Raw genomic sequence first — 14086 nt, forward strand, 5'->3', positions numbered from 1 at the left:
CCTGACCATCGGATTTAGCCCCTGCCTCACCTGCCCCTATGGGAGGGGGTGAGGAGAGCGCATCGCAGCTAAGGAGGGTCCCACGGGGAAGTGGAAGGGAAGCAGTAGACTAAGGGGATGTGGATGCCACTGAAGGGTCTTCCCAGCCAGCGGGAGAGCTTGGGACTTGATCCTGCAGGCAGTGGGGCACCTGTGAGGGATGGGATTTACATCTGAGGGAGTCCTCCAGCGGTAGTGTTGACTACAGTTTGCGGGACCAGACAGGTAGAGAGAGCTGTGGAAAGGCAAGGGATAGTGGTGGCCCATCTTGGGGCAGGGACCCTGGGAAGAGACAGCAGTGGACCAGCAGGGTCACCTTCCAGGGCCACAACCACTGGGCTTGAGGACAGAAGGAGTCAAGGCCCAGGCTTCCAGTTAGCTGTGGATAGTTCAGCCATTGAGATGGAGGACAGAGGAGGATTTAAGGATATACACTTCCAGTCATTAAACTTTGTTGTAAAACCCCGTGTAAAAGCCGGCCATGTGGGTGTGTAGAGGGAAATGCCACCTTATTCAGGGCCATATGTATTCTCAAGAATGCCGTATGCCAAGCTAAACGGGACAGTTCACAAAAGTGTTCATCGGGCTTTTTGTAGCAGTGGGCATCAACGTGGATGTTACATGAATGCCGCAGTGTGTGCAGAGAAAGGCCGTTGGGTGATCATCCAGTCACCATCTGTGGAGTTCTCCAGATGCACGTAATCCAATCACAGCTTTTGACTTTTACAAGGTTTATCTTTTTCTACAATAGTTTTTGCATTGACTGCCCATCTCTCCCGCCTCCACACTATTAGACAATTCAAAGTAGCCCAAGTTGTGTTGGTATATGAATTAGCTAGTTAAAGTAGAAAACCACTGGTTACCTTCCCTTTCTTCCCCAGGGTCTCAAACTGAATATCCCCAAAGGCGTCAGTTGGAAATTCCTTGGTGTGTTTCTTGTAATTCCATTTCTCGTTTTGGTTGATCTGAGTGCCTTCGATGTGCTGGCTCTGGGCATAGCCACACTTGCACACGTTTTCCCTGAGCAGAATAATATTCACAGGAAGGAACAGGTTTCATTAAACCTACTTAAATAGTCTGTCACATTTTTAGAATAAGTCACACATCATTAGCTTAAATAAACACAAAAAGAGATTTGACCATCAGGTGTTATTTTCAGACTATTTTCATCATCTCAGTTGGCTGTTCACAAACTATCCTGGTGTTCTATCCCTGTTGTCTGTTGTCTGTCTGCCAGCAAGCTGGCTCTGTGCTGAGACATAAGATATAAGGAGAGCAGACTCTGCCCTCATGGAGTCTATCATCTGCGCAAGTAGCCATGAGGTTATTGTGGGATTGGGTCTTAGAAATCTGGAAACTGTTTATTCAGCTTCCTGCGTGATTCGTGACACACAGGAGCCCTGGGGCAGGGCTCAGTGCCTTGGTGCCAGCCCTGCCAGTTTGCCCAACTCTTCTGAAGTGAGGTGAACCCTCCCCATGGGCTCTACTCCCTGGAGAGAGGTGGTCCCCTGGCAGGGGCCCACAGCATTCCAGAATGTAGAGAGACCATCCTTTCCGTGCTGGACATCACCTGCTTGGGAAACTTTCAATAATTTGGGCTAGACAAGGATAAACTGCAATAAATGAACACCATTTCTTCCCATTAAAGGTGCAATAGAACTAAATTTAATTGTTTGTTAAATGACATATGCATGATACGAAATTGGAAGAGGATGAAAAGATAGACAGTAAGAGGTGAAGCCTCTTCCCCTTCTCCTTCCCAATGTGCTGTAATTGTTCAGCAAACATGGATGGAAAATCCACTCGGAGTCAGACCTGGGCTGAGCTGCATGGCATCCAGAGATTACCTGGATGGGATTCCGGGCCTTGGGTTTCTTGTGATCTCTCGGGAACAGCTAAGTACAACACCTGGCAGAGTGCAGCGAGGAACAAACAGAACACTTCCTTTTATCCTACACAGTCCTTCTCTTGTTGGCTTGCTGAGATGGTTGGAAATGATGCAGAGCATCCAGCTGGACCCAGCACACAGTACACTCTCTATCAAGTGACTTTAGGTTATGGTGGTGCCATACATGCAAATCGAGGAATAGCAAAGGCAGTGGCAACAGAAAAGAAGCAAAAATATAGTAAAAAAAAAAAAAATCTAAAAATGCATGCCATGTCTGCTTGGCCCCTCTCTCCAGGGCTGTGTTGGATTCTGAGGGTCATGGTCTCCAAGGAGATGAACAACAACCACAGAAAAATTCTAATGTGGCCAAAGCAACTCTCCCTAGGGAGGCACTGCTCACCCTCTTACCGGTTTCTTTCTCCCTGTCTCACCCACATGGTTCTGCATCTCTCCTTATTTCCTCTCCAGTCAGTCGTTGGACAAGCTTAAAGAGGGTGCTAGGAATTCAAGGGGGCCATGGCCAGTGTAGAAGGAGAATGAAGAGTTCTGTCCCAATGAGACTGGAGAGCAGCTCAGTAAGAGACATATTTGGCCACTGAAAGAGGCCAGAGGGACAGATCTCTCCTTTTTCTGAGAGAGCAAAGACAGTGGAACAAGACAAGGCCACCACCAGTGGGTGACAAACGTCCCGATTTGTGCACGACAGTCACAGTTTATATTTTGTTGCCCAAGCCCTGGTAGGACCAGTGCCTCCATCTCTTATCAGTGTCCCAGGTCCCACAATAGTGAATAAATACATTGATTGGTCTTCTTGCAAGTCGTTTGTATCCTCATCCATCCTGAGTAATTTTGCAAAGCAAGTATTTTTGCCTTCCAGAGGATAGGCTTAACTGTATATGGCTGTCATGACCAGAGAAGGGCTCTCTTCTCAAGCCCTTCCTCACTGTTGAGCTTATTTGACAGATGGCAAAATGTATTAATTCTAAAAACGCTCTGTGGTGGAGGATCACATTTTCATTTTACAGGATGATGATAGTGATATGCATTTCTGTGACTATTGCTAAAAATATAATACGAGCAGAAACTAGTTGCTTTGTAGGCAAGTTTTATGACTGCACCAGAAGCAGATGGATTCCAGTTGTGGCCAAGATTCTACCACCTGGACACAATTGGCTTTGATCGTGTTACATGGACCTGGAGTTACTCTACTGATAGAGATCTTTTTGAGGTACTGCAAGCCCAGGGTAACTGCCAAAGCCATTCAACAAAGAGATTTTATAATGAGGAACAAATGTATCCCAGTGGGAATCTTTGAAAGCAACTTGCTCTCCTATGGGAGAAGCTGCAGATAATCCATCAGTGTGAGTCCCTGCTGGAGATTACACATTTGATGTGGACTCCCGTGGGACTGTCCTCACTCTTCAACCTCAATGACACCGTTGGATCAAGACAAGCCTGTTCATACAACTGAATCCTGTGGAACTGTCCACAGTTGATGGGCCCAGAGGTAGGAAGTCAATCCAGAATTGACATAGGAATCCCTTTCTTGGGAATTTGGAGTTAGCACCAAAAGAGCTGTTCCTATGTCTCCAGGTCTAGACCTGGGACATGGAAGTTCCAGGCAACACAACACAATTGTATCTACACTGAGAAAGAAAGCAGGTGTGCAGGGAGAGGTGGAGATAAAAGGTAGACAGAGAAGACTTCTTGAGTCCCCACATGTTCCAGCCATGGCCCTAACCAGCCCAGACACCCAGCCACTTCTCTCTCTTAGGTTGTTTGTGGCATTCCTGTCTCCGTATAGTACATCCCCCCTTTTAGGTTAAGCTACCTTGCATTCTTGTAACCAAAAGTCTTAATTACTATAGAGTATGGAAATTATCTGTTTTCAAAATATATGTCAGAACATTCAATATTTTCTGGATCTGTAAAAATTGAGCTAGAGCTTGGATTCAAAATCACGCTTCCAGTGGCAATCTTGCCTCCAAAGGAACAGTTCCCTGGGGCATCACTCAGTTTGGCCAACAAAAAAAAGTCATCCAGAATTGATCACAGTTGCCTCAGTCATTTCTCTTACTAAGTCCCAGGGCATTTCCTGAGCCAAGACTGCTGCCCATGGTCTCAGAGTCCCACCCACTAGAGTCCAAGTTGGCTTCCTCTCCCCTTTCCTTAGCTATTACCATCCCCCTATCCTTTGGGGTCTGTCCATACCTACCCAAGCTCATTGCAGGGTGGGGAGAGAATTCCCTGCCCCACCCATCCTTGCTACAACTGAAGACAGATTCTTGAGACCTTTTCCCTTCTAAGAGTAGGGGCGTGTCTCAGGTGACCTTGACACAGAGAGTTGTGTGGCTCCATGTTGATGGTCTGTGGGCTGAGCTGGTAGCCCTCTAAGCATCAATTTGCATGAATAGGTTTACAAATGTTGAAGAGGCCAGAAAGACATTAAGAGCTCAGATACCTGGAGGAGGGATAGGAGTGACAGAGAGGAGAGCTGAAGAGGACAGGAGAACATCAGGACCCTAGTTCTACCTCGCAAGCCAGGTCTGAATCCTATAGAGCTACACTGTCAATAAGGTAGTCACTAGCCATGTGTGGCTATTTAACTTTATATTTAAGTTCATCAAAAAGAAATAAATTCAATTCACTGGTTACACTGACCACATTTCAAAAGCCACATGTGGCTACTGACTACCATAATGGACACTGCAGATACAGAATATTTCTCTCATGGCAGAGAGTTCCATTGCACAGAGCAGCTATAGCGGAAGTAGAGTTCTTCTAGTTTCTACCTGGAACCCAGCATGGCTGAGGCAGTGAGAACTGAAGAGAACAAACCCAGATCAGGGGCTTACAGCCTCAGGAGTGCCAGTGGACAGCCACTAAACTGGGCGGCAATGTCTCAGAGGGCATCCAGCAACAGGCGCAATGGTCAAGCATCACTCTCCAGTGACTGCTCAAGAAATAGACATCCACAAGGGGTTAGGGTGGAGAGACATGAGTAGTCTGGGCTTAGCACATATGACGCAACCCCAGGGATTCTCTGGGGAGACTTTGGACAGCCTATGTCAGCTGGTGTGGCAAGCAGCAGCAAAACTGGGGTAGAATATTAAGAGTCACTTCATCTGATTCGCATGTCTGATGGGAAATTTAGATTACACAGAGTATTCCCACTACCTATGGCGAGATAAAATAATAAATATGGAGAAACTCAAAGAGTATAGAGTCTTGACCCTGGTCTACAACCTTGTGTCCCTTTGAGATGGGAACTGGAAGACTCTGACATCTTCTTGTTCTCTACTTGTGTTGTTGAGGGTGGGGCTGCTCACCACATCTCCCTTTGTTCCAGCCAGACTCAAGCTGAATCAAGCATCTAAGGTGGACCGCTCCAGGCTTCCCTACCTTGCATCCATTTTCTCTTCTGCTGGTAGGACCACCTGGATTTCCCTTTGAGGAATCATCCCTTTCCACACTGGGTCCATGTGGACACATAACCCAAGCCTGGCCAATCAATATATTCCATCCCCCAGCCCCAAGGATTAGCTCAGAGACAGGCACACGGCCCAACCAGGCCAATAAGAGCCATGAACATCAACCCAGGACTTTTGGTGGAATTGCTAGGAATGAGGCCCTCTCTCCTGCAGTGGTAAAATGGTAAGCTGATAGCATGTAAGCCAAAGATATGGTGACCATTTTGACACCACTTGTGAAGAGCCTGGCCACCCAGAAAATAGCAGAAACAACAGGTGGAAAGAGACAGGGTCTTGGTGAAATTGAGCCCTGCATCTGGCTGTGCTTTTCAGTCAGTAATGGGACGACCCCCTGTCACCTAAGCCAATTAGATTGAATATCTGCAACTAAGAAATTGCTGATGAAAATGGTCTGCCTGAGGCATAGAAAGGGCAAAAGCTGGGGATAGAAAGAACGCACAACCTAGGAATCAGAAAACCTGGGTTTAACCCCTCATCTATCTCCCACTGGCCACGTGATGGGTAAAATACTGAAGACCCCTGGGTCCCACGTGCCTGGTCAAATGATAGTAGCAGCTACCTTGCAGAGGGGTTATAGAATTAGCAATCAAGTATATAAAGTCCCCGTGACATAGTAAAAGCCCAATACATTTTTTTTTTAGAGGAAGATTGGCCCTGAACTAACTTCTGTTGCCAATCTTCCTCCTTTTCTTTTTTCTCCCCAAAGCCCCAGTACATAGTTGCATATCCTAGTTGTAGGGCCCTCTAGTTCTTCTATGTGGGATACCGCCTCAGCATGGCTTGATGAGTCCTGAGTAGGTCAGTGCCCAGGATCCGAACCGGCGAACCCCAGGCCGCCGAAGCAGAACTCGAAAACTCAACCGCTCGGCCACCAGGCCAGCCCCACCCAATAAATATTTCTTGAATGAATGAATGCATCCAAATGGTGTTTTCTGTCAGTCAAACAAATATATTAACAGCAAAATCTTTCAGTGAAACATAGGGGAGATAAATAGCTGATTCATAGAGTTTGACTCATAGAGTCAAAATGACTCATGATGAATACATTTATACCAATGACAAAGTAGAGATCTCTCAGTGTTTCTGATGTTCATTTTCTAATTCACGTGAAATAAGAAAACACATTTATTGGGAACCTTTTAGGCTCTGAGGCACTGTGGTAGGTATTTTATGTGTTACTTCATTGACTCCTTCCCACAACCCATAGGTGTGCTTTTCTAGAGTTTTAGGATGAGAAAATTCAGTTCAGAAAGGAGAGTAATTGGCTCAAGGTCATGCAGTGAGCAGGCAGCCAGGCCAAGGTTGGACCCAGGGCTGATTCTAAAGCTTCTGCTCTTGCTCATTCTTACATCCTTCCTCTGTTCACTGCCTCTGCTCAACAGAGGGTCAATGCTGTAATTATAAACTACAGCAACAACTATCCAGTCAATTACTAGCTAGACTTTTTCTCCTATCACCAGCAGGCAAAAGAGAGGGGGCAGAGAGGAACAAGATGAGAGGGAGGTGGGCTAACATTGTTTCATTAGATCTAGGTGCATCTGCTGTGGGAGAGACCAGCAGTCAATCCATTCACTCACTCACTCATTAGCTAACATTCTTTGAGGACCTCCTGGGTGCAGAGCTGCTGGAGGCTGCTCCCCATGGCTTTTGTAACCCAGCCTTGATGTTCTAAAACACACGAGACTCAGAGCAGATGAACACCCAATAGTTGGGAAGGCTCAAAGTCAACAAAAGGGCATGACAGCCTGACAGAGGAGCAGGTCAGATTGCCATGTGTGCACACACGCTTAGTGTCACCTGCCACCTGCTCTAAAACAACAACGTGCACTGCCATGGCCACTCAGGTGGGCTCCCAGGCTCATGGGACTACTGAAGGGGGAAGCAGCCTCTTGGAGCCTTTACCGACTATTGCCATAGCTAAATATCAAACAAAATGAAGTTGCTCTAGGGACCGACTCCAAGCTACTTGCCAAATTCTTCCTGCTCGCAGACCATTTCTGAGAAAATTCTTCCTGCTCACACACCATTTCTGAGAATGGCAAGATGAAAACAACTTTAATAATGAACGAGCAAGCATTTGTTTGTTTGTTGTAATGGTTGTTGATAATTTATCTTCAGATGTGGAAGAAAAACGGAGGGAAAATAGTTGCTTACGTGGCCTTGGAATCTTTGGTGAAGAAGATACATTCCCGTTTCTTAAAATTTGCTTGAATAAAATTCACCAAGTCCTTTGGAGAAAGAACATTGGGCAACACATTACTGATTGATCCTCACCCCTTGCTGTTATTAATGCATACTAAATATGACGCAGCCTACTCCAAAGGTTTTAAGAATTTACCACATATGCAGAGCATGCAGCATCTGTTCACAATTTTTAGAGTACACGGTTTTTAAAAAGAGGCATACGTTTAAATTTTTATCATTAAATGCAAATTTTTCTGAAAGTTACTTGGAGTTATCTTGTAATAAATGTCATTATACACATACAAATGGTGTTTTCCATCTCTAGGGCTACCAGGGGAATACAACCCTTTGTTGACAGTTTAGCATAAATCACATCTCAGGGCCGATTCCCATTCCTTCTGTGCTTTGCTTTTCAAAAGAAGATATATTCCAAAAATTCCTTCTTTGGTTGTATTTGCTCCCCCTTGGGCAAGGTGGGAAGGCATATCCGGAACCCAATTCTGACAAACCACCAAAAACCTTTATAAACCAAAGCTTCCCTTTAGTTAGCAGAAGCAAACTATTTGGAAACAGATGAAAAATACTTTCAAAATATCTATACTCCTCAAAGTGGGAGAAGATATTTGCAACATGTATTAATATGATAGGATGGGTAAATAGAATATATAAAGGACTATAAATCGCCAAGAATAAGACAGACAACCTAATGGAAAAGTGGTAAAAGACATTGAATAAAAGAGGACACACAAGCCATAAATGTGTGAAAAACTCAGCCTCCTCAGTAATGAGGCAGACGTGAAGGGAAACCACCACGACATTCCACTGCATGCCCGCCAGGCTGGAAAAATTAAAAAGGCAATTGACACCAAATGTGGGTGAGGGGCAAGGTGCTAGGGCCTCAGGCCCGCTGTGGCTGGGTGAGTGGATTGGTACGACCACTCTGGAAAATTGTCCACTGTTGCCAGTAAAGTTGTACCCCTAGAACTAGTACCTTATGGAGAGAGAGGTAGGGTTGTCAAGTGAATGACCCATCAGCTCAGAATGCCCAGCATTGGGTTGTCAGCTTTAGGGGGCTGCCTTACGCTGGGGAGGAGGGGCTGGAAGCCCAAATCCACTTCCCTTGGGTCACCGGGCACTGGCAGCTGCAGTTCTCAGAGAACTTCATGCAAGTTTGGCCTCCCAAGTCAGGCCACTGGCACCAAAGCCAGCCCTGACTCCTTATCCCCTACGGCGAGGCAGTCACCAGCCGTGTACCACAGAAAGGGGCAGGGGCAGTCTCTCTCCTGGAGCAAAGTCCACAGTGCATTCAGCAGTCTCCCCTCTTGCCACCCTTCCATACGTCCTGAGACATCAGAGAACATGGGCCACATGCCTCCTCGTCCCAACCCTTTGAACGGGTTTCCCCATAAATCCTCATAAATCCTATGTCTTAAACCCAGACATGGACCTCATCATGGCATGAGGGAATGGTGTTCCCCTTTACCCACCTGGCCTCAACCCAAAGCGTGTTTCCCAGGGAGCCCGGCTCACACGTCCGAGTGTTCAGAGCGGCATTGCTCCCGGTAGCAAACCAGAAACCCACATGTTCACCCGCCTCAGGCTGGATAAACATAAGCACCCGGTGGAGAGCCACACAGCGGCGAAGTGAATCAGCGCCTGCTGCACCTGTCCACGTGGATGAATCGCAAAGACAACGGCGTCGAGAAACAAACTCCCAAACGAAGACGGTGTGTAATTCCATATATCAAAAGCAGACAAAAGTAAACAACATATTGTTTAGGGATACATATGCAAATTGTAAAATTATAAATAAAAACAAGGAATGAGTAACACATCATTCAAGACAGTGGTCATCTCTGACCAGAGGGAGGGACCCCAACGTGCAGGGTACGTGGAGGACTGCTGAAGTCTTGTTGATAGCCTGTTCCTTAGGCTGGGGGTGAGTACAAGAGCGTTCATTTCACTAGTCTTCCTTGAGCTGAAAATTTACATTTGTACATTCTTTTCCATTAAAAATGTAGAAAGCACAAATAATTTCTACACTAGTTCCAATGCAAAAATTTTGAAAACCTGCGATGCCCTTTCTTCCTGGTAATATTCTCTCTCCTCTTAACTAATTTTAAGTCTGCTTAACACAAATGAGGAAAGCTCAACAGAGGTATGAGCATATGAAATCAATGATCGTGGGGGAGGGGTAGAGATAAAAATTGCTTTGTTGCTAAAAATTTCTGCTGAAAATATGTGTTCTCAGAGGACAACAGGAACCCCTCAGAACTGAGACTCCTGTGGGCGGTCTCAGAAGATCTACCCCCGGGGCCGCCCACATCTCTGAGAGGTTGAGAAAACCCTCCAGGATATCCAGTGGGAGCCCGCAGGAGCTCAGCAAGAGAGTCGGCCTTTGTCCATCTCCCAGAGGCACCAAGGCCTGAGTCCACGTGCCATCTAGAAAGGCCTTTTCTGCCCTCCCAGATGTCTTTCATTGCTTGAGGCTGAAGGAGGACAGCACGAGGGGGCAGCATTGAAGAGGCCACCACCATCTTTTGCCCACAGTTTATTTCTTGCAGGGTCAGGGCTAAGTTCAGACCAGGTGCCGTCTCCAAAATCTAAGGAGATGCACAGTGTCCAGAGTGGGCAAGTTCAGGGACGGCCTCTGACAGCCGGAGCCTCCTTAAATACGCAGGGTCGGGGGACAGAATTTTTGGCTTGCTTGTTTGTTTTTTACAGCTCACTGATGGATCACGAAGTCAGCCCCCATGTAACCACCAGTCAGATCAAAATCCTGATGTGCCCAGCACCCCAGAAGCATCCCCACTCCCAACCCCTCCTCTTTCCTTTCTTTTGAAGCCAGCCACTATCCCGACCTAACACTACAGTCACGAGGGAACCGTGGTCTCAGTCTGCAAGGTCGTCTGTATTTCCTGACAAAGGAGAGTGTTCTCGATGACCTGCGAGTGAGCAGAACACTTGTGGGAACTACCCAGGTGCCCGGAAGGACAGGGATGGGAGAGGCAGCCACCCCACCCCCAGGCCAGCCCATCCAGTAAGGGCTGACTGGGTGTGTCTCCACGTCCTGAAAGCAACATGGTGCCAGCTTGGAATGAGACAGGTGGGCACCCCAGAGAACAGGAGAAGCTATGGCGGAAACAAACGTGGACCCAAACTGAGGTCCCAGCTACAGGGTTGAAGAAAAGGACTCAGACTCAAGAATCATTTCTGAGGTGAGCTGACAGGACTGGAAGCAAGAACGCCAAGCATTAAATAGTAAATGAATATTAAAAGTGCGGTACTTAAAATTTCATAACAAATGCATTATTTAATCACTTATTAAGGCTACTTTAACAATCTTTAAAATAGGAATGCTGGAAAATGGCACAGACAAGGAAATGCTTCTACATTTGACAAAAATAACTCACAGAACAAAATACTATATGTTGAGATCTGATCTTTTTAAAAAAAGAATATTGGTCCCCAAATATTCCTAACTGTGACAGGATGGCGGCGCTGCCCGGCGCCGCCTCGACTTACGCCCTCACTGTAGGACACGTCCGTGCTCCGCGAGGCGCTGGAGCACAGGGTCCGCGTGCTGTCCAGCATGCCATTCCTCCTGTTTCTCATGCTGAGCCTGGCGCTCTCAAAGGACATCTGTTCTCCTGTGGAGAATGGGGGAGGGACAAGTTTGGGTTACAAACAGTAAAAGGGCTCCATTCAAAGCTTGATCACGAAGCCCCTTCCCTCCACCTTTTCCCCTTGGCCATTTGCAGAGCGTCCCATGCTCCATCGGCCACCCCCGTGGAGTGACTGTACCCCTGTCCCTGCTCTTCTCGCCTCCCTCCTCTTCATCCTCCAGGACCCAGCTTGAGTCTCCATCCTTCAGTTACTCTTCCCTGGTCCCTCACGCCTCGGGTAGGGCCCTCCTGGGTGCCCTCTCTCCGAGGTGGGATCACAGACCACCACACACAGGAGGTTTGCAATAGCTATATCTAAGTTAATGAATCTGGAGTAAAAGAAACTTGCAGAACAAACTGTAACTTGCAGCTTTCATGGGCTAGAGGATGAGAGGACAGGGCCATGAGCAGGGGAGAAGGATCCTGGCCCTGATCCAACCAAGCGAAGGGGGAGAAGGACCTTGACGGACAGTGGTGTAGGGCCTGAGGGTCAGTGTGCCTCAGGTCACCCTTAGACTCAGAGCTGGCACATCAGTCCCAGGGATGCTGGCAATTCCCTCCCAGGCTCCGGAGCAGGCCATTAGCCGGGGCATCACAGACACCTCAGTTGCCATGGAAACGTCTCCTGGGCTGCCCCCTGCTCTTCTCAAACTCAGACCCTCCCATCCCAAGCTGCAGGAGCTCTATGTCCCTCTTGTCTCCCAAACATTAACTCAGAGCCAATTCCCAAGCATCAGACAAAAACCACCCATGGCCTACAGGACATCCCGTGTTGTCCGCAGACGCAGTAAACATGACATTTCTAGAATGAAAGCATCATCCTTCTCCTACACTCTTGCCTCCTTGTGTCTCCATGCTTCCTCTTGGCACCAAGCTCTCCTAGCTGCCCGTGACCGTCCCCCTACCCTGTCACCACCACATCCAAGTGGCAGTCCCACCTCCTTCATTCCTCACCCGCCTCTCCAGCAGCCGACGGTTGCCACTTGGGCCCTCCTCCCAGCCTGACAGCACACACCTCCCTCTCCCTCTGGGCCCTGCTTCTCACATGGGCCCCGCCTTTCCCATCTGCAGCCCCACCCTCTGTCTGGAACCCTCTTCCTCAAGCCCCTCCGTCTGGTTATCTCCTGGTCATCCTCCCAGCCTCACTCGCACATCATTTCTTCAGGGAGGTGCCCTGTGATGCCCAAGGGCAGGTGCCAGGTTACTGCTTTGGCAGCATCTTCTACTCCCCACCAAGCCATGAGTGTCCGGACCTGATTCGTGACCTGTCTGGCCCTGTTAGCTTGCTGAGGGCAAGGACCAGATCTCCCTTGTCTGGCATAGTGCAGGGAGTAGATCTGTACAAATATTCGTTAAGTGAACAATTTAAATGAATAGGTAACACCCCTTCCCACCCTCCAAATCCTCCTTCGGTTTGCAAATTACTTTCCCGCTGCATTCCATAAGCCCTGGATGTGGGGAGGCCTAAGACTCACGGCTCAGCCATACTGTTGCTGAGCCCTCAGCCCAGTGGGCCCAACCCCTCTGTCCAGATCGCCCGTTCCAGGCCAGGCTCAAAACTCTCCCACCCCACCGAGACCAGAAGCTTCTTTAAACCTCCCTTGGAACAGTCGGTCTAGGCTGTTTAAAACACAGAGCGCTTCCTTTACTTCTCTCCCCAGGCATTTCAAAGAGAGGCTCAGAGTATTAACTGCTACTTTACATACATTATGGTAAAACCACTAATCGATCTTGCAAGGTATTTACTATGATCCCCATACAGCAAATTGCTTCTGAGTACGGCACTGACGGTCAGGAAATGATTTCATTTGTCTCACGATGAAAAACAGCTTATTGCACTGCAAAGGAAAAACTGTATTTTTACTTTTTAATCACATTCCGGTTAAACAAGAAATGAGAAAGCCATGTAAGATGTGCAGCAAATCTCCCTGTTCTGACATCTCAAATGCCTTCATTACGCATTAGTTTCTAACTGGTTTTCTGAAGCCAGTTGCATTCACATTGACTAATTATGAGTCGAGGTGTTCTTTACGACGTCTTCCACAATGGGTATTCCTGGTATCTGTTTATCAATCATCTAAACACATTCAGGATCTGAGGCTTGGGTGTGAAGGAAGATGGGGCATTAGGAGAAGGGATGTAGGGCCAAGGACCAAGGGAAAAGATCAGAGAGGCCCCAGGGAGGGCCTGGAGAGAGAGAGGAGGTCCAGAGGGGACCCCCAGAACCTTGGGAAAGAAGACTCTGCCCTGAAGGGGAGTGCACTGGAAAAGTAAGATGACAACCAGTAGGAGGAGGAAGAAATGAAAGGTTCACCAGGAAGAAATCAGTCGAATCATCACATGCTAAGGAATACTAACAAAATTGTAGAAAACTGGGCAAAGGGCTAGAATCCAAATCCACCAGACGAGGGAACACAAATTGCTAATAAATACAGAAACATGCCAAACCTCCTTTGTAATAAAAACAACAAAAGTCCATCAACCATGAAACACCAACGGGCCATGTTTTCAAATGATACTGTTTGATGATGGGAGGAGGGTGGTGGGACAGACACTCTCATGATTGGGTGGGGGTGAAGATCGTTTTACTGCCAGCCAAGCAGTGTGGCAGTAATGTCGCAAGGCATTTACAATGATCATTGCTGACCTAATGAATTGGCTTTGGAGAATCTAGATAAAAGAAATCATCAAAAACACATAAAAAGTTATACTCAAAATATATTCATTTCATAGGAAAAATTAGAAATGACCTAAATTCTCATCAATGGGAGAACATTACACCCAGAAGAAGTAAGAGGATGGTGCTGTGAAGGGGGTGT

At 47.3% G+C, this 14086-nt stretch overlaps 1 protein-coding gene across 1 annotated transcript in view; it reads right to left on the reverse strand.

Moving 5' to 3' along the window:
- Positions 1-11244, reverse strand: part of TRPM8 (transient receptor potential cation channel subfamily M member 8) — a 78377-nt gene extending 67133 nt beyond the window's left edge. The window contains exons 1-3 of the mRNA XM_004427705.2: positions 11128-11244; positions 7573-7646; positions 903-1059 (exon numbers count right to left, since the gene is read on the reverse strand). Of these exons, the coding sequence (XP_004427762.1) occupies positions 903-1059; positions 7573-7646; positions 11128-11244 (348 nt within the window). The remainder of the gene's footprint in view (positions 1-902; positions 1060-7572; positions 7647-11127) is intronic.
- Positions 11245-14086: the final 2842 nt, after the last annotated feature.

Source organism: Ceratotherium simum, chromosome 37 (assembly GCF_057802395.1).
Source record: "Ceratotherium simum simum isolate JZ-2026a chromosome 37, ASM5780239v1, whole genome shotgun sequence".
NCBI lineage: Eukaryota > Metazoa > Chordata > Mammalia > Perissodactyla > Rhinocerotidae > Ceratotherium > Ceratotherium simum.